At 35.4% G+C, this 21,571-nt stretch overlaps 1 protein-coding gene across 3 annotated transcripts in view; it reads left to right on the plus strand.

The window, feature by feature from the left end:
* PNPT1 (polyribonucleotide nucleotidyltransferase 1) overlaps window positions 1-21,446 on the plus strand; it is a 37,533-nt gene extending 16,087 nt beyond the window's left edge. For all 3 annotated transcript variants that reach the window (XM_058164911.1, XM_058164912.1, XM_058164913.1), the window contains exons 12-28: window positions 1,690-1,786; window positions 2,244-2,346; window positions 3,208-3,278; window positions 4,944-4,980; window positions 6,394-6,460; window positions 6,541-6,630; window positions 7,251-7,304; window positions 10,471-10,580; window positions 11,975-12,046; window positions 12,153-12,216; window positions 13,672-13,755; window positions 15,174-15,257; window positions 15,350-15,456; window positions 16,181-16,236; window positions 18,011-18,089; window positions 18,436-18,483; window positions 20,036-21,446. In XM_058164911.1, coding sequence (XP_058020894.1) covers window positions 1,690-1,786; window positions 2,244-2,346; window positions 3,208-3,278; window positions 4,944-4,980; window positions 6,394-6,460; window positions 6,541-6,630; window positions 7,251-7,304; window positions 10,471-10,580; window positions 11,975-12,046; window positions 12,153-12,216; window positions 13,672-13,755; window positions 15,174-15,257; window positions 15,350-15,456; window positions 16,181-16,236; window positions 18,011-18,089; window positions 18,436-18,483; window positions 20,036-20,188 — 1,376 coding nt within the window. In that variant the 3' untranslated portion in view covers window positions 20,189-21,446. The remainder of the gene's footprint in view (window positions 1-1,689; window positions 1,787-2,243; window positions 2,347-3,207; window positions 3,279-4,943; window positions 4,981-6,393; window positions 6,461-6,540; window positions 6,631-7,250; window positions 7,305-10,470; window positions 10,581-11,974; window positions 12,047-12,152; window positions 12,217-13,671; window positions 13,756-15,173; window positions 15,258-15,349; window positions 15,457-16,180; window positions 16,237-18,010; window positions 18,090-18,435; window positions 18,484-20,035) is intronic.
* Window positions 21,447-21,571: the final 125 nt, after the last annotated feature.

Raw genomic sequence — 21,571 nt, forward strand, 5'->3', positions numbered from 1 at the left:
TAGCCCGGCCCTATGCCATGGAGTGCTTTGAAGATCATTACCAAAACCTTGAAGCGCACCCGGAAGGCCACAGGCAGTCTGCGCAGGAGAGGTGTTACGTGGGAGCCGCGAGGGGCTCCCTCTATCACCTGCACAGCCGCATTCTGAACTACCTGGAGTCTCTGGGTGCTCCTCAAGGAGAGCCCCATGTAGAGAGCATTGCAGTAATCCAGACGAGATGTCATGAGAGCATGAGTGACCGTGCATAGGGCATCCCGGTCTAGAAAGGGGCGCAACAGGCGAACCTGGTAAAAAGCTCTCCTGGAGACGGCCATCAAATGATCTTCAAAAGACAGCCGTCCATCCAGGAGGACGCCCAGGTTGCGCACCCTCTCCATTGGGGCCAATGACTCGCCCCCAACAGTCAGCCGCGACTGCAGCTGACTGTACCGGGATGCCGGCATCCACAGCCACTCCGTCTTGGAGGGATTGAGCTTGAGCCTGTTTCTCCCCATCCAGACCCGTACGGCTTCCAGACACCGGGACAGCACTTCGATAGCTTCGTTGGGGTGGTCCGGTGTGGAAAAGTACAGCTGAGTATCATCAGCGTACAGCTGGTACCTCACACCGAAACCACTGATGATCTCACCCAGCGGCTTCATGTAGATGTTGAACAAGAGGGGCGAGAGAATCGACCCTGAGGCACCCCACAAGTGAGGTGTCTCAGGGCCGACCTCTGCCCCCCCGTCAACACTGTCTGCGACCGATCAGAGAGATAGGAGGAGAACCACCGATAAACGGTGCCTCCCACCCCCAATCCCTCCAACCGGTGCAGCAGGATACCATGGTCGATGGTATCAAAAGCCGCTGAGAGGTCTAATAGGACCAAGGCAGAGGAATAACCCCTATCCCTGGCCCTCCAGAGATCATCAACCAACGCGACCAAAGCCGTCTCAGTGCTGTATCCGGGCCGAAAGCCGGACTGGAACGGGTCTAGATAGACGGTTTCCTCCAGGTACTGGGGTAGCTGACATGCCACCACACTCTCTACAACCTTCACCGCGAAGCGAAGGTTGGAGACCGGACGATAATTACCTAAAACAGCTGGGTCCAGGGAAGGCTTCTTGAGGAGAGGCCTCACCACCGCCTCTTTCAAGGCAGCCGGAAAGACCCCCTCCAACAAAGAAGCATTCGTAATCCCCTGGAGCCAGCCTCGTGTCACCTCCTGTGCGGCCAGCACCAACCAGGAGGTGCACGGGTCCAGTAAACATGTGGTGGCGTTCAACCTACCCAGCAACCTGTCCATGTCCTTGGGAGCCACAGGGTCAAACTCATCCCAAACAGTCTCAACAAGACGGCTCTCTGACATCTCGCCTGGATCTACCCAATTTTGGTCCAGGCCGTCCCGAAGCTGAACAATTTTGTCGTATAGATAACCACTAAACTCCTCGGCACGTCCCTGCAACGGGTCATCCCGCTCCCCCTGTTGAAGGAGAGAGCGAGTCACTTGAAACAGGGCATACATACACATACATGTATCCTATTTTTTCCTTCCTATTTAGTTGCTTTCATTTCTGCTCAGCTGTTTTCTTTGAATCTGCTGAAAGAAAAAGATATAAAATCATGCTAATTATTTTGTTGCTAAAGTGGATGCTGTTCACTAAATTTTTTAGGAATAGAAAATAATTTTTCTTCTATGTTAACCTCTAGAAAAGTTTCCGGGGGCTGATTCTTATGAAATCACGGAATCATTTAATGTTGTTTCCAAGGAAATCTTTAGAAATCTTATCATGAATGAATACCGAAGGTAAACGTGAAATTGATTATCATTAAGTGAAGTTATTTTCAATGCTAATGGAAGGCAAAATGTGGTATAGTTTTTGAAATATCTCATGCCTTGTACATGAGCCAATAAGAATAGAATCCCTAAAAGGAGAACATGTTCATGATGAACCAGAAAAAAAAATGTGTTCTAGAAAATTATACTGAATTAAAAACTTAAAAAATATGTGTCGATTGATTTGGTCAGAGCTGTTGACAACCTATTTTAGTTGGACCTATATTTGAATATTACGCCAGTATGTACACATCAGTTGAATAGTAGAAGCAGGAGGTGTTGTAATAAATGTGCTCCTTTACTCTGTATCAGCTCTTATAGGTAACACTGCTCTTGGATTTAAGTGAAAAGGATGCATTTTGTATTTAAGTTCGTGAAATAAGACTTTGGAAATAAAAATCATTTCTTTTTAACTTTATTTTTCTAGGTGTGATGGTAGAGATTTCAATACACTTAGAAACATCAGTTGTGAAGTGGACTTGTTTAAAACTTTGCATGGTTCAGCTTTATTTCAAAGGGGACAAACACAGGTATTCACTTCTGTTGTTTTGAATATTATAAATTTAAAAATTTCTTAAATGTTCCATTTCTAAAGAATTACTGTATTTATTTCTGTTTGATGGCTTGGCTGATATCCTGGTAAAAGCATTAAAAGGGGAATATAATCAGCAGCAAAACTCAAGTTGTATGTCAACAAGTTCAAGATTTAAAGCTTTATCATCATTTGGGGAAAAAACTTCATACTCAGGGACTTGGGAAGATAAATAAATGAGTCTATGTCTTAAGAGGAAAAAAAATCTTACACTGCAAATAGTGGTATATTGTTAGTATGCAATTAAAACCAAATTTATTATTTTAAGCTACTACAACATATTAAAATAAGTTGACTACTACTGTTATCCCTAACTTTCTTTGTGCATAAGAAATTAGAGGGCATTGTTTTGTTTTGTTTTGTTTTGTTTTGTTTTGTTTTGTTTTGTTTTGTTTTGTTTTGTTTTGCATGGCTCTTAAAATTGCATTGTATGAGATATGCATATCAATGAGTGAAAAGGTTCTTATAGATGAATAGTTAAAAATAGTATTATGTGTGATCAGGTTTCTTGATCTTAAACTGATAAAAAGAGTAAATATTTTCGTGTTTTTTTTTCCTTCTGAAAAATAAATTCAGTTGACTCATGCATATATTTGATTGAAATTTTGAATATTCAGTGTTTATATTTGTAGTATAATGTTAAACAAGTACAGCTCAGAAACATTTGAAATGAAGGCGAACATAATTTCACTGAGTTTCTGACATTTTATGTTACTATCAGTTTTATTTTATAGTAATTTAATTTAATTTGCATAAAGAGAAATAGTTTTATAATATTTCTTTTTTGACTAATTTTTAGGTCCTCTGTACAGTTACATTTGATTCATTAGAATCAAGTATTAAATCTGATCTTATCACTACAGTAGCCAGGTACGTGCCATTGTATATTTTCCTTCCACCTTCTTTACACTGCCAGTTTTTGCTCTTTGTGGGATCATTTGATTATAACATTGCTTATACAGACAGTCCTCACTTAACCACGAATGGGACAGTGAGTGCCCATGACACTTGCACGACTGAGGGCACAAGTGCCCACGATGCTCGCGTGACTGGGGCCACAAGCACCTGCAATGCTCACGCAAGTAAGGGCACAAGTTGCCGTGATGCTTATGCAGGTGAGGCCCCGAGCATTTGTGACCTCATGCTAATGGGGCTATTGCAAATAGGCTGCAGACAAGTACATTGGGCATCCCTAAATTATATTGTTTACAAACCATGGGAAGAGACTTTTCACATCATCTTAATTATTAATACAGATAGTCCTTGGCAAAGGATCATAATTGGAACCAGAATTTCTGTTGATAAGCAAGGTGGTTGTTAAGTGAGTTGTGCTCAATTTTACTATCTTTTTGCCATGGTTGTTAAATGAATCACTCCAATTAAGTGAATCATGCAGTCATTAAGCAAACCCAAAATCCCATTGACTTTGCTTGTCAGAAGCCATCTGGGAAAGTCACAAAAGGTGACCTGGTATGTTGCAGCCATCATAAATACATGTCAGTTGCCAAGCGCCCAAATTTTCATCATGTTACTGTGGGGATGCTGCAACAGTTGTAAATGTCAGAACCAGTTGTCACTTTTGTCAGTGCCATTGTCTTAGTTTATAAACTAAGAATTTTGGCTTGCTGTAGGACAATGGTTTATGGTACTTGAATACTTATATGTCTCCAGCATCTTTGTTCCTACAAGCTTCCATATCTCTTCTAACAATGTTTTTTTTTAAATAATAAATAAATGAAAACTTGCAACCAAAATGTCATCCCCTAGAATAATTGTATTTATAAGAATGCTTCTAAGCATAATATAAGCTTCCTGGGCATTGCTATAAAATAAAAGTGGATTCATTGCAGCCCAGTGCTTTCTTTGCAAGTTTTCTTACAGAGAAAATGTTGAATTAGAAACCAACATTCTAGAAGGGAAAGAAGATGGACAATTTCACATTTTTTTATAAATTAATTTTCCGTGATGGGCTATGCCAGTCATTTTTGTGAACAGACAAGCCTCCTTGTGAGAGTGCTCAGAACATTGTTCACTATCTTATGAAAAAGTGACTAAAATATCAATGCAGACACATTTCTGTAATCAATATATGCATACATGGATGGGCACATACTGTACACAGTATGTAAAACCACTTCTTCAGACAATTTTCTATAAAAGATAGACCAGGCTTAGGCAGATTTGAGCTTTAAAAATATAACTTTGTACTGGTTCATTAGATTAGTTTCTGAGTTCTGAAAAGAGGTTCTAATCAGGAAAAGGGCTCCATAATAATGTACGTATTATACATTACTATAAGCTAAACTTACTTCAAAATGTAAATTGCTCCTGAAAGTTTCAAGGATTCTGCAGAAATTTATGGCTTAGGAAAGATGCTTGGAAAAATGAGGTTTCTCGTTCCCTAAATCCTGAGTTTCATGGTTTGTTTGTTTGTTTGTAAAAGAAGACAAAATAGTTTTATTTAAATGTTCATGGATTAATTAAATTATATGCAGCTCATTAAGATATATATATAACTTTTCATTTCTATTTTAGTGGAATAAAAGAAAAAAACTTTATGCTTCATTATGAGGTATGATATTTTTCTTTGTTTCACTTGAATTTTATTATTTTTAAGGATGCTTAATCAATAAACTTCAGTACTTGAACTTAGGGCTGATTCCACATTGCTTTTCTAAAAGGAAAATTCCTCTGTGTCATAAGTTTATTCAGATCTGAAGGGAACGCCAGAGTTTTCTGTGGAAAGACCAGCTGTATTGTAATAATAATGCTCTGGCTGTTGTATTTGTTGTGTACTTTTAATGTCAGGTTTCCAATGGGGGGGTGTCTTCCAAAACTGACAACTTGCATTTCCTGGAAGTATTGTGATACTTTTGTGTCTTTTTAATGAGATTTTAATATATTACTCTGCTTTGAGTATTTTTAGAAAGAAAAATAATTAATATACATTGCAAGTGACTTCTACCTCTAGTGTTCCCACCTAAACAACATTATCTGGGTGCCCATTTAAACAAGTTACATTACTTGGGTTTCCATCTAATGTTAAGCCATAAATATCATATTGGGCTAAATTGTGAGGTTTTGAGAGAAATATATTACATTTGGGCAATAGCAATTAAAAGCATCCAGTCAGAGTCAGTACAGAGTCAGATAAAGGTAGTCCTCAACTTACAACAGTTAGTTTAATGACCATTCAAAGTTACAACAGCACTGGAAAAAGTGACTTATGACCATTTTTCACATGACCATTGCAGCATCCCCATGGTCATGTGGTCAAAATTCAGATGCTTGGCAACTGACTCATATTTTTGACAGTTGCGTGTTCCAGGGATATGTGATCACCTTTTGCGATCTTCTGGCAAGCAAAGTCAGTTTCACTTAACAACTGTGTTACTAACTTAACAAATACAGTGATTCACTTAACAACTGTGGCAAGTAAGGTTATAAAATGGGGCAACTCACTTAACAAATGTCTCATTTAGCAACAGAAATGGGCTTAATTGTGGCCGTAAATTGAGGACTATCTGTATATGACCATTTAGAAGTTGCTATACCCTTGTCTAAATGAGAATATTTTGAAAAGCAATTACTTCATATGATCATTTATAAGAGGACTTTTATGAAATACCCCCTCAGGTTATTCCTAAACAGCATCTGCAGTGTGTGTGTGTGTGTGTGTGTGTGTTTGTTTATATGTGGATATATTTCACAGATTTACAAAGGATGCATATATGTATTATAGTTATTTCAAGCAGTAGATATTAGATATTTTTGTAGTTTACTATTATGATATAAACATCTAGTCTGATTTCATTGGACTGTGAGAGCTAATATTTTCCTTCAGAACTGTGAGAATAAATGAAACACTTTAAAATGTGTGAATAATTTCTAAATTCTGAAGTATGTATGTGGTGTGAATTTCTGACTCTGTATCTTAACATAAATACTGACTTACTGTTTTAAAGTGTCTTCCTTCTCTTTGTAGTTCCCTCCATATGCAACTAATGAGATTGGCAGAGTTTCAGGTACAAATAGGAGAGAACTTGGTCATGGTAAGTAAACCCTTAGGCAACTCATTGTTTATATTGAAGTTAAGTATCCTTTGTATTCATGACATTATTTTTACTTGTAGGTGCACTTGCAGAGAAGGCTTTGAAACCAGTGATTCCAAGTAAATTCCCTTTCACAATAAGAGTTACTTCAGAAGTATTAGAATCAAATGGTATTTGCTTTTTTATATATTTTGCTTCAATCTATAGGATTTGGGAGGAGGGATTTGTAGCCTTTTTTTTATCTCTAGTAGAAAATTGCATTGTGGTTTTGGTAAAAATAGAATTTGAGAATGTTTAAGACTCTTATACATCAACTCCTATTCCAAGCCTCTTTTTTTTTTTCATTTCTGAAATGCATTAAGGTCTGGGATTACTACTTTGTTAACTTGTATCTAGAATGACTGAAGAATCTACATCTAAGAAATAGAAATCAAAAGTTGATGAACATTTATGAATGTTCTTCATATTACTGGGAAACCTTTGGAGGGAGAATTGCCTTCAAGTCAGTTTTGACTCCTGGTGACTGCCTGGATTATTCCCTACATCTTTCTTGGCAAAATTTCAATGGTGGTTTGCCATTGCCTGCTTCCAAGCGCTAAGAAAGACTAACTGACCCAAGATCACCCAGCTGGCTTTGTACTAAGGAGGAACTAGAACTTGTTGGTCTCTGGTTTTGATAGAATTCCTTAACGGCTACACCAGACTGGCTCTCACTGGGAAAGCAGTTTATTTGTAAATATATGTTTAATTGACAATGCATTAAGAGATAGCTTATAATTTCTGTCCCCAGGGTCATCATCAATGGCTTCTGTTTGCGGTGGGAGTCTGGCCTTGATGGATGCAGGTATGTTTTCCCTAAAGCAGGGGTCTCCAACCTTGGCAACTTTAAGCCTGGCGTACTTCAACTCCCAGAATTCCCCAGCCAGCTTTGCTGAGAGTTGTTGGGGTTTTTTTTTGAATTTATATCCAGCCCTTCTCCGAAGACTCAGGGCGGCTTACATTGTGTTAAGCAATACACTGAGTTGAAGTCCGCCAGGCTTAAAATTGCCAAGGTTGTAGACCCCTGTCCTAAAGTGTATTAATTTCATATTTTGAATTGATTTATGCAATACAATGCTATGAAAATAGTAAAACTAGAAATACTGGTTTCAAATAGCCTAAAGGTCAGACCTAACTTTTGCTCTTGAGTCCAATTCTGGGTAATACAAACTGTTTGCGGAACAAATTGAGAAAATATTAAAAGGAGTAGGAATATTTATTTATATTTATTAAATTTATAAAACTGCCAACTCAAACAGTTTGATTCCTATGATGAAATTTAAGAATTTAGGAAGGTTTGGCCCTAATAAGAGAATAAGTGAAATATTTGAAAAGTTGTCACACAGATGATGACCATGACTTGCATCATTCTAGACCAGGGGTCCCTGAGCCAAAGCCCACACCAGGCCTTGGCCCAGTTCAGACCTGAGCCATACAAGCGGTGGGCTGGTGGACATGCACATGTGCGCAGAAAAACTAATACAAGTGACTGGTCAGTATGCAGGCCAGTTTCCCTCCCCCCAACCCCTGCCAGGCCACCAAGCTATAAAGGTCGGGGACCGCTGTTCTAGACTGCAGGATATGTATAATGAGGTATGATTATACATACTGTATATACCTGGAATGTAGCAGGTTGGTCCTTTTGATCTCATTAAGCAGGAGTCCCTAAATCTTCCCCATCCCCAATTTCTATATGTTTCCACACTCCCTAGGAAAATCTAGTAGGTATGCTACTCTGATCTACTTTGTTTTGGAGGAAAAAAGTCCCTGCATTATTTTACTGGGAAGGAAGAAGGTGCCAAACTACTTTCTTTCTCTGAGTAGGAGAACATATACATATAATTGAGCAGGAAAACATATACCAAGATTGAGGTAATATAGCTATGTAAAATAATAAGTTTCACCCCATAAAAAGTTTTTTTTCTTTTTTAACATATGTAGACATATCATTAATTTATTGTAATTCAAACAATATATAGGAGATGTAATTTAAAAATATGACTAATTGATTTTACAATCCTTTATTCAACAAAAAATTGACACGTTATTTCCTTCTATGGAAAAATACATGCTTGGCTCTAAAACCTGGCATTGCCCCCTTCGTTAGAAACAATTTCAGGTAGGCATTTCTTTTAATTATATACCATTCTCTGACATCAACCAGGAGGATTTTTCCCCCATTTCTTCATGTTGAATTTTTTCAACTGTACAATGTTTGAGGGTTTTGTTGCATGAATGACCTATTTTAAATCACCTCACAGCATCTCAGTGGAATTAGAATCTGGGCTTTGCTTTGGCCATTCCAGAATCCTTCTTTTTTTCAAGCCATTCCATTGTGAATTTACTGGAATATTCAGAAACATTGTCATGTTGCAAGGTTCACTTTTAGTTGAGCTTTAATCTCCTGACAGATGGTTTTACATTATCCTCAAGCACCCTCCACTACAATTAATAATTCAAGAGTCCCTGATCTTGGTTGTTTTCATGCAGACATTTCATTACCCAAACTAGGTAACATCATCAATGGATAATTCATAAGGATTCTATAATGGTAAGCTGCCCAGCTCCTAATGCAGCAAAGCAGCCCCAAATCATAACATTTTCACTACCATGCATTACAGTTTGTATTAGGATCCTCTGGTGAAATGCTATCTTTGATTTTCACCAAATATGTGTTCTGGTACTTTGACCAAATAACTATCTTTGCCTTGTTTGTCCAAAGCACATTATTTCAGAAGCCCTAGTCTTTGCCTAGGTTTCAGGAGAAAACTTTAGTTTTACACTAGTATTTTTTTCCAGACAGCAAAAGTTTTCTCCTTGTTCCACCTCCCTGGTAGATGGTCTAAATTCACAATTTGAAATCTTCTAGCAGGTCTTTCAGACAGTAGAATGATTATTGAAATATTGTTGATATTAAGTTCAAATAACTATATGTTGAAATACATTTAAAAAGTCAAAAAAATCAGTGTGGTTTTCTTTTTCACATGACTGAATGGAGTTAAAAGAGAACAAAGGAAATATTTAAAAAAGGAGGACTGGACATTAATTTGGAAGAGGATTCCCTTGCTTGCTTCTACACAGAGAACCAAAATACTTACAAGAATCACAGCTGTTCATATCAGTCTGATGTAAAAATAGATATTCATTTCACCTAGTATTGTAAGTTAGATAACTTTCTAATTCCTGAACTCTAATCACAATTGCAATGTATCTGGCTTTTAAGCCTGTGCCAGATACAGGTACAAAATACAAAATTGAGTTGCCCTAGCCTTTTTGGAAAAGCTTACATGACAGGAGTTTTTCCCCTTCTGGTTGGTTCTTCACAGTTTGATTTTTCTAGGTTTGTTTATTTCTGTCCACTATGTAGACTGGCCAATTACATTTTGGTTTTACTTTTAACACTTTTGTGTCAATGTTTGGGAGGAGGCTTCTCCCCATTCTCTACAACTTGGAAGAATGCAAGCTTAGGGAAAAAAGCGTTTTTTTGAAAGTTGGGCATTTTCCCCCTAATCAGACAAGAGTTTGTCAATAAAACAAATTACCTAGAAAACTGATAGTCTTCCCTTCTTTGAATATGTTCACATTGAGGGTAGGAAGAAATATCTCTTGCAGGATCCAATCTGGGTACATACAACAGGCACTAGAAATACCACATGCTGGAGCCACACTGGCTGCAGCATGAGTCTGAAAGCTCAAAGGACAAAACCTCTGGTTCCAGTGACCGACCCAGATTGGATCCTGCAACATTGTCCTGGGACACATATATTTGCCTTCAAAGTGGAGATATGTGAGCAATATCTCTTGAACTGAGCAAAGGTTGGATTCCAAAGCCTATTTAGTTTCATTCAGCAGCATGATTTTGGGGCTTTTTTTTTTTAAGTAAAAAAGTTTTATTTCCATTTTCCAACAACCTATTCAATATACAGTCTCTTATTCAACATTTTTTTTGGCTTTTTTTTTTCCTCTTCCAGGAGTTCCTATATCATCTCCTGTAGCAGGTGTTGCTATTGGTTTGATTACCAAGCCAAATCCTGAAAAAATTGGAGACAGTGAAAATTATTGCCTATTAACAGACATTCTGGTGAGTATTTTTAAGTTTATTTCTCAGTTTTGAGATACCTTCAATCTATAAAATTTATATTAAATTATTACAAAATTACTATTTTTTCACAAAAATTCAGAAAACATGAAATCCATAACCATTATATATTAGTGGCAAATAAATCCATAATAACATGATGAGAGGCAGATCTTTAAATTAGGAGAGTACCTTTTGATCTAATGAGTGATATGCGGTTTTAGGAAACCCACTACTTTTTCTTATACATCCTACTTATCTGTTAAACGGATTGGCCACCCATACACATTTTAAAATATCATTTTAGCCATTGTCTATCCACTTCAGGATGAAGGCCTCTTCCACATGTTTCCAACCAGTGTGGTCCAATGTGCCAATTGGGCCCGCAATACTTTTTAAAAATATGTATTTTAAAATATAATCTGTGTGAAGTGCTTTAAAAGTTATACAATTATCATGAAAATTTAATGTTAAATATTAACACTAATGGACTCTGGAGATTACTCAATTCTTTTGTTTGCCAGCCATATAACTTTTCTTGCATTTATACAAACACACATCTCATGAACTGTCGAATTGAGTATCTGCCTGATATGAGTATTATATACCATTAATTCTTGAGATACGAACACAATTTGAGCAACATGGTTGTTAAGTCAGTTTTGCCCAATTTATGATTTTCCTTGCCACATTTAAGTGAATCCCTGCAGTTGTTAAGTTAATCATTCAGTCATTAAGCAAATCTGGCTTTTCCTATTGAGTTTGCTTGTCGGAAGCTGGCTGGGAAAGTTACAGATGGTGATCAGATGACCCTGGGACAGTGCAACTATCATAAATATATGACAGTTGCCAAGTGCCCAAATTTTGATCACATGGCTATGGGGATGCTGCAATGGTTGAAGGTGTAAAAACTGGTCATTTCTCACTTTTTTCACTACCGTTGTAACTTTGAATAATCACTAAATAAATGGTTGTAAATTAGAGGCTACCTGTATTCATATTGATCCAATTGTCTGTAGTCTGTAATTTCCCATTCCTCTGACAAAACTCATATTAATTATAACATCTTGTAACATAAAAAGATTATACAATTTATTTGAAATCTTGGGAATTTTAGTATTTTACAGTGGATCTTTGTTATGCTGTAAACAATTTATTGATTTATTGCTTAAGTTTCTGGCATCAGTGTATTTAAGTATTTATTTAGAATAACTTTGGTTGACTTCATGTTCCAAGGACATGATATATAGTTTAGAGATATCTATTATATCAATATAAGTATAGAATTTAGCAGCCATTCTGAAGAAAGTACCACAGCAGAATTTGTGTTGACACATGATTGGATTGTTAATAGAACTATTGCAAACTTGTTGATTATTTCAAATGCTCTTATACAGGGAATAGAGGATTATAATGGTGATATGGACTTCAAGATGGCTGGGACAAATAAAGGAATCACTGCCTTACAGGTATCCACTCTAATCATCTTAATCTATCCCACTCCTCAACTTGCTAGAAAATAGTTCCATTGATATTAGCTGATGTTAAACTTTATTTTTATTTGTGCATTATTAGGCTGATATCAAGATACCAGGAATACCCTTAAAAATTGTAATGGAAGCTATTCAACAAGCTACAGGTAAGGACAACCACAATTCTTGACTTATTTTTTCTTTTCTGTACATTTTTTGTATCAACAAAAGGATAAATTGTAAATCTGTAAAAATGATCTCTGACCAGGCTTATATTTTGATAGGCATTCAGTAGATTAAGTTTATCACATTTATATAATTATCTACTCATAAAGTGACTGGGCACAGTATAGCAATCAATAAAACAACAAAAATTCATTATAAAAAATTTAAAAATCATCATTAAAAATTAAAAACTGAAAAATTTGGAAATATACAAACCACAAGGAGAAAGATCAATCATGATGGAGACCTTTAAGAACATCTCCGGTTCCATGAGATCTCCACCAAGCCTAGTGGCAGAACTAGATCTTGGGGACTTCCAGAATGACAACAGCGATGGAGCTAATATGAGTTCATTCAAAACAAAATATTTCCAAAGATTTTTTAATCACAGTCCCATTGATCAGTTTTAAACCAAATAATATACCTGTTAAAATATTAAAAAGTATGGGCCCCTTTAAATTTCTTTGCTTTTCAACATAAAAATTAGCAAAGCTCCTTGTTCATCATTGTCAGCAATTTATGCATTTAACATGCTTTTTATTTTATTCCTAAAGAAGAGGAAGAATACCAAGGAAATGTATTTGATTTTACGTCAGAAAATACTGTCATTGTCTTAAGTGACCAGTTCTATACAGCCAAATGTGACTGAATTTTTATTCCAAGAACCAACCTAAAAACTTAATAGGTCCATAATAAAAAAGATTGCAACAAAAGGTTAAAATATTAAAAGAAATGGAACAAGTTACTCTTTTTTCTCCATACTTACTTAAAATCTTTATTTTATTTTATTTATGTCCCACCTTTATTATAAATTACTTTCTCCATGCTTATTTAAATTCTTAGAAATATTTATTTTATTCATGTCCCACCTTTATTATTTGTGCAAATAACTCAAGGCAGTGTACATACCCAACACACCTTCTTCTTCCTATTTTCCTCACAACAACAACCCTGTGAGGTGGGTTAAACTGAGAGAAATACTGGCCCATAGTCACCCAGCTGGCTTTCACAGCTAAACAAGACTTGAACTCACCATTTCTGCTTTCTAGTCCATTGCCTTAACAACTGGATGAAACTGGGTCTCATAAATATTCTCTATCAGTGGAAATGTAGAGGGCTTCCATGATGCACTGGAAATAGTACAGAAAGCTGGACAAAAGATTTGGTCTTATACTAATTCCTTATAAAGGTCTAGACTGGAAATAACATTGTTTTTAACTTAATAGAACAGCTGATTGAAAGTGTCTCAAATCCTTGTGGTGGTGAAATGCTGGAAAGGATTTGCTTGATTAGTCATATTTAAAAAGAAAGGCAGAACACCAGCAGTATTTTTTAATGAAAAAGTTTCATTGTATATGTTGTGTATTTAAATTAAAATGTTATTCATTTTTCCATAGTTGCAAAGAAAGAGATCTTGCAAATAATGAACAAAGTAATTGCAAAACCTAGACCAAACAGAAAAGAGAATGGACCACTTACAGGTAACGACCTATACTTTTAACTGCCATGGTTAGAGAGGGTTTTCTCCTAAAATGCATAAAATATCATTTTAAGAAAATGTATATATCTGCAGTACATACAGATTTATGACTTTTTTGAGTTATGGTTTTCATTCCAATAATTCAGTTTCATATATGACCTGCCAAGATTGCTAGATTATATAAGGTAAAGGTTCCCCTCATACATATGTGCTAGTCGTTCCCGACTATAGAGGGCGGTGCTCATCTCCGTTTCAAAGCCGAAGAGCCAGCGCTGTCCGAAGACGTCTCCGTGGTCATGTGGTCGGCATGACTGAACGCCAAAGGCACATGGAACGCTGTTACCTTCCCACCAAAGGTGGTCCCTATTTTTCTACTTGCATTTTTTATGTGCTTTCGAACTGCTAGGTTGGCAGAAGTAACGGGTGCTCATCCCGTTACGCAACCCTAGGGATTTGAACTGCTGAACTACCGACCTTTCGATTGACAAGCTCAGCCTCATAGCCACTGAGCCACCTTTTCTAAATCATATAGTATCAATAAAATCAGAATCTATTAAAGAAGGGTATTTATCATTGATATCAAAACATGTTTGTCTTGAGGGAAAATAGAAAAATATTTAAGGGAATTTAAATTTCACAAAGGGTAAACATTCAAATTAAAAAAATTAAAAGGAAAGCAGAGAGAGAAGGGAACAAAGGGGAAAAACAGGTAGTACTTTTACCAACTTTTGGTGTCAAGTATAAAAATTGATTCAATATAATTTTTCTAATCCTGTTTTAATTTTGTTTTTTTAATAGCAGTTCTGTCTTTAATTGCAATGTGGCAGTTTTCATTGATTACAAACAGCACTGTTAATAATTACTCTGCATAGCTCTAAATAGAAATAAATGCTTCCCCGCAAAAATCATAGTAGCAATATTTATAGAAGGTTTTGTAAATAGTTAGCAAATGTTGGTATTTATGTGGAGTATTGTTTCCCATTTAGACTTCTAGGAAACCACATTCAGATAAAATCTGGGGGGAATATTTTTGTTAATCTATTAATTTTGTTTAGCAAATGTGTTCATTAATATAACTGGCAAAGGATAGTATCTGTTTTTCATTTATTCTTTCTTTTTGTGTTGTCTCTCTGTTCTTGATGATTATCCAACCCTCTGCAGATTTGGAGTGGATATAATAGTGCTATAAGAGAAATTCTTTAATATTATATCCATCTTCTCTTTTATCAACTCCAGTGTCCTGTGAGCAAAACACAATTTTTAGGATATTCTCATTGGTCAAATGAACTTGAGATTTATTTAGATTTCTAAATACAAGCATGCTGTTATATACTACTCTTCTGAAAGGCAAAATTAACAAATGAAAAAGTCAACCCCTAAATCCTAGTGTTAAACTGTCTTGAATTTTGTTCATTTCAGAAACTATTCAGGTACCATTGACAAAAAGAGCGAGATTTCTTGGACCAGGAGGTTATAATTTAAAGAAACTTCAAGCTGAAACAGGTAAATTCTGTTTTGATTTTATATTTCCCACATTTTGTTTAAAACTAATACAATAGATAAAATACTAATTGTAGCCTGCTTTTATTCCAAAGGGGTAACTGTTAGCCAAGTAGATGAAGAGACTTTCTCCATATTTGCTCCAGTACCAGAAGCTATGTATGAAGCAAAAGAATTTATAAATGAAATATGCAAAGATGATGTAAGAGCCTTTTTAATATCTTTAGCTTTATTATTCATAATAATTTTCTAAAAATATCAGACATTTGGAGTCTGTTGCATTTACATTTCCTATTCCAAGCCTTTTCAGCCTGGACACGTTTTATAGATTTAAAAAAAATATAACTTATGACCACAATTGTGCCCAAAATTTATGTTGCTAAGAGAGGAATTTGTTACTTGAGTTTTGCCCCATTTTATGACCTTTCTTGCCATCTTTGTTAAGTGAATCATTGCAGTTTCAAAATTAGTAACCTGGTTGTTAAGTGAATCTGGTTTCCCCATTGACTTTGCTTGTCAGAAGGTCACAAAAGGGAATCACACGAGCCTGGGACACTGCAGCCATCATAAATACAAGTCAGTTGCCCAAGCATCTGAATTTTGAGCATATGATGGGCAATGGTCATAAATGTGAAAAATGGTCATAAGTCACTTTTTTCAGTGCTGTTGTAAATTTGAATTGTCAATAAATGAACTGTTGTAAGTCAAGGACTACCTGTAGTTGATTTCCAAAGTACTACATTGAATGAATGACAAACTGGGTCTTTGAGAATTTTAATATTTTCTTTGAATAGTAGGTCCATGTCATATTGCATATTTTTAAAAAGCTGAACTGTTCTAAAAAACCCTTGACTTAATGATGTTTTTGTTCTTCGCATATATTTATGTCTTTTACTTCTGTGACTCTTCTTTATTTGTATTTATAGCAAGACTATCAGTTGGAATTTGGAGCTATTTATACAGCAACAATAACTGAATTAAGGTAAACAAATGCATCTTGTGAAGTTGAACAAATAGTATTTCTGCATATGGATGAATGTGTGTTCTCTCTGTGTGTGTGTGTGTGTCTCTCTCTCACACACACACACACACACATTACATATACACTTACTACATATTCACAATCTTTATTTTTTAAAAAATATTTCAGCATTTTTATATGTAACCATTCTAGGCTACTTCTTAGGAACAGAGGAAATTCTGAAGCAAACCAGTCTAGTATTCTAATTTTGTTAAGGAGGAAAAAAAGCAATATTAGTTGGAGGGATTATTAAGAAACAGGCAGTAATGTACAAAATGAAATGAAGAATGAGGAAACGATGGGTTAATACCTTAACTAAGGCATTAATCTAAAATCTTTCATTTTATGCCTGACTCCTCCTTGCCCAACTACTTCTGTGTATGTTTTTTAAGGAATTTTAATAATTTTAATTGCATAGAAATAACATAAATAATGGAAGACAGAGATGCACGCTATCCCAACCTTATCTCACTCTTAACTGCATTTTAACACGGATTCATTTGTGATTCTCTGAGAGTTTCATTAGGCTTTTGTGTGTGAACTGATACAAGGGAAGCAATAAGACTGAATACGTGATTGATAAGACTTCCCTGTTTCTCTTCCAAAAATAAGAAAAGGTGATGATTTCAAAAATATTTTTCCTTTTTTTTTTTTATTCGAATTTATATCCCGCCCTTCTCTGAAGACTCAGGGCGGCTTACATTGTGTAAGGCAATAGTCTCATCCTATTTGTATATTTATATACAAAGTCAACTTATTGCTCCCCCAACAATCTGGGTCCTCATCTTATAAAGGATGGAAGGTTGAGTCAACCTTGGGCCTGGTGGGACTCGAGCCTGCAGTAATTGTAATTGCAGGCAGTTGTGTGTTAATAACAGGCTGCATTAGCCTGGTGAGCCACTTCCCAGCCCTTTCTTTCGGTGAAGAGAACTTAACTGTGTAACGATTTTTGACAATATTTACAAAGTTCAGTTGAGGAAAGGATTATAAAATACTTTTAAAAGTTAAATCATTTATAACGTGCTCAGTCAGATAAAATGAGGTTCTTTATTTGCACAAAATGTTGAAGCAAAGAGGGAATAAGGGCAGTGTTGTCTAACAAGCGAGTAGCCCACCACCTCTGCATGAATACATGGGATGCAGATGAGAGGCTAGGCCTTCCCCATATGACTGGGTATATATATCAATGAATTCATGCATGCTTTTTATTATATGTTTTCTTTATGCTATATTATTCACTGATAAATCCTTAATTGATTGAAGAGGTATATAGATAATGAAAAATAAATAAAAATACCATATTTTTGGAGTATAAGATGCACCTTTTTACCCTCCAAAACAGGGTGAAAATCTGGGTGCATTATATAGTCCGAATGTAGCCCCACCCAGCCTCTGAAACGGAGGTTTCAGAGGCTAAAAAAAGCCTCCAGAACCTCCCTTTGAGAGGCTGAAAAAAAAGCCTCCAAAACCTCCCTTTGAGAGGCTAAAAAAAGCCTCTCAAACGGAGCTTTCAGAGGCTGAAAAAAAAAGCAAGGCGCAGAGCTCACAACCAACAAACCTGTTGCTAAAGTTCACCTCTGGGAACAGCTGATTGGGGGTATTCCGGGAGACTCCCAAATAGTTTTTTTCTTATTTTCCTCCCCAAAAACTAAAGTGCGTCTTATAGTCCGAAAAATACAGAATAATGAAATAAACATTCTGTCTGACACATTCTTTTCTTTTTTAAAAACTGCAGAGATGCTGGGGTGATGGTAAAATTATACCCAAACATGAGTCCTGTTCTACTTCACAACTCGCAGTTGGATCAAAGAAAGGTGCTTTTTTTATTTTTCTGTTCATATAACAATATTATTGAGTAAATTGCCATTTGTCACTTGTGGTGTTTCCATAGAAGGCCCTGGTTTATGATGTGGCGCCAAGTAGAAGTGTATGTCTGCTATTAATAGATAGCATGTGTTTCTCCTATATTAAGCAATACTGTTGAAACATTCCTTGTACCTGCTTATTCTCTCATTAGTTGTTAATATAGAGTAAAAGGGAGTTAGAAATTTGGGAAATAATTCATAAGAAAAGTAAATTTTATAGAAACTATTGTATATGCTGTTGTACTGAAAGCAATCTGAAGCTATAGGACAACTATAATGAAATATTTTGTTCTAGATTCAGCATCCTAGTGCTATTGGATTACAAATCGGTCAAGAAATCCAGGTAACTTGTTACATCTTTATTATATGTGATTGGAGGTGATAACTACTATATATGCTTAACTACAGACACATTCTCCTCCAAGAACTGTTACTTTCACTGTAGTTCAGAATGCTGGGAAATACATTTCAGATCATAAACTTGTTACATTTCACACCAGAATATTCAGAAGAGTGTTTATGTGTGTGTTTACACATGCCCTCGTGTGTATGTATATGCGAGTATGTATAATCCTGCTAGGTTCTCCATTGACTTTGCTTGTCGAAAGCCACTAAGGAAGATTACAAATGGTGACTGCAGGGAGGCTGAGAGAACCAGAACTCTGAGGATAAATTGTAGCTGCCACTAATTCAGCATCATTACAGATTTGAACAGTTGCTGAACAAGGAGTCCTTAACCAAGGATCACCTGCATGCTAAATTAATATAAATTCAGCATATATAAAATCCATTTTTTTAGGGTTTGTCTCCCATTTCTTATTCTTATCTAGTTTGATTCATTAACAACATTTTCACCATTTATCTTCGGCTACTTCATTTACTTGCTTCTTTGTATACTACCTTATACCACCTTTATTATTTTTACAAATAACCCCAAGGCAACGAACATACCTAGTAGACCGTCTTCCTATTTTTCCTACAATAACCTTCTGAGTTGGGCCGAGAGAAAATGACTGGCCCAAGGTTATCCAGCTGGCTTTCATGGCTAGGGCAGGACTAAAACTCATCATCTCCTGCTGTCGAGCCTAGTGCCTAGTACCAATAGACCAACTGATTTTTGCTATAAAATATTATCCCACTCTTAAGTTCTAGAAAATCATTCATTACTTTCACACTTCTAATTCTTAAACAGGTACCATTTATTTTATTTTATTAATTTCAATCCTTTTGTCCCAAATGATTTTTTTTTCCTTGAAAACATTTCGCTTCTCATCTAAGAACTGAAATCGCTTCTTGGATGGGAAGCAAAATGTTCTCAGTGGAGGGGAAATCCAGGAAAAGTCCAGTAGCCTTTTGGAAAAGCACCTTTGGGACAACCAGGACCTGGATGATTGAGAATCTCCATCAACAGTCCATTTTATTTTAATATTCTATTTTTTAGATTTTGTTAGCTGCTTTAAGCATTTGCCAGAGTAAAAAGGTGGGGTATAATAAGGAACTTAAGTGGCAATAAATTGTTATGAGACTCAATCTTGATAGTAAAATTAACAGTATGATCAAGACTTATGATGTAGCCATTGTGCTATATTTAGGAAGATCTGATTTCACAAATTTAATACTTCAATACACCAGTGGAAATCTTTGTGCATAGATGCAACATAACTGTCATTTGAAGACCGAAAAATATTACTTGCACTGAAATGTTAAATAATTTCTGATAGTTCTCTTATTTTTATTTATTTATTTAAAAGATTTTAAAGATGTCAATACTTTAATTTAGAATTCTATATATCATTAATTCTAAAAAAATAACATTGTCATTTTTTTCACTAAAAAATTAAACTCCATAAATCATGCTGCATCCTGAGCTCAATCTCATTTTCTTCTATAAACAGGTGAAATACTTTGGACGTGATCCAACTGATGGAAGAATGAGGCTTTCACGAAAAGTACTTCAGTCGCCAGCTACATCTGTTGTTAAAACACTGAGTGACAAAAAAAGTATAGTAATAGGAAATGCAGTTCATGAGTCTGCCAATTCAGCATAGCACAAGAATCCTTCTGAAGTAGTAGAACTGTTCCCTTTGATTGAGTAATTACTGATAATATATACAGGTTTCTATATGCCCATGTATATGTTAAATTTCATAGAAATATGATAGAATACCAGATAATTTTTCCTTGTGTTTAATGCCTTTGGCGTTCTTTTAAAAAACAAGAATTCATAGCCCTTTGTACATTGTCTAAAAGCTGACAGATATTTTCAAATGAATAGAGTGACTTGTTTCCAGAAGTATACAATACCATCCAAATATGTATTTAAAACCTTATTTCTAGTACTAACAACACATTCACATGCATAAGCTGTTTTCCTGTATATGTAGAAATCTGTATTATTTCATTTGTGTAATATATGTTCCCAGAAATAATTTTAATTGAAGAACATCATGTTGAAGAAGATGCTTCTGAATATGAACATACAAATGCAACACCTGCCTGTAACATATTTTTGAAATCCTGAGATTTTTCTAATCGCAGGAAAGTACATTATCTCAAACTGTGACAAGCAAAAAAAAGTGGTTAGCAGCTTTTATTGACAATAAATACTCTTTTGCGGAATTATAGAATCTACGAATACTTTTAAAATGGAAAATACCTTCATTCTTTATAGTTTATCTTTGGTGCTACCACAACAAGAAAAGTCATTTGATATTATGTGCCATCAATTTCAACTGCTGTCTACTACATAGATTTTCTCCATCACAACCTGTTCCTAAAATGATCCTCTTCCTCTTTTCTTTCCTACCAGTTTTCCCAACTTTAGAGCCTTTTTCAGAGAGCTGAGTCATTGCATTATGTGTTTGAAGTCAGATAATTTGAGCCTTGTCATTTGTGCCAAGTGGGATATCAATATAATCATTCAGTATAAGGAGATAAAAAAACAAATGCCAAAATCTTACAAAAATTCAATGTGTACATATAATTTTTGATTATATGTAATATTTCATTAATGAGGGGTTGAAGGAATATAAATGTAATATGAATATACAGACTTTTATTTTGCTACTTTGAGCTATTAAAGAGATGTAAATTGGTTCGCATTCTTATGGATTTTTTTTGTTTTTTAATTAATAAAAAATTGTCAAAAGAAACTGTTTTAGCAAAAAGTGAAACAAATACAACAAAGAAAAATTCAAAGAATAAAGTTACATTTCTATATATACTAATTGAATGCAAATGTTCAAAGTATGTATATTTTTCTAATATATTTATACAGCTCTTTTTTAAAAATTATATTTTGTATGAGTCCTATATTTTATTATATTCACCAATATAAAATCTATATCAATCTGCTCATAAGTAGCAAGGGCAATCAGAATCCATTCAGTAAATGAAGCCATACTTTTATATTTCCAATGCTGCAATATCAG

Source organism: Ahaetulla prasina, chromosome 1 (assembly GCF_028640845.1).
Source record: "Ahaetulla prasina isolate Xishuangbanna chromosome 1, ASM2864084v1, whole genome shotgun sequence".
Classification (NCBI taxonomy): domain Eukaryota; kingdom Metazoa; phylum Chordata; class Lepidosauria; order Squamata; family Colubridae; genus Ahaetulla; species Ahaetulla prasina.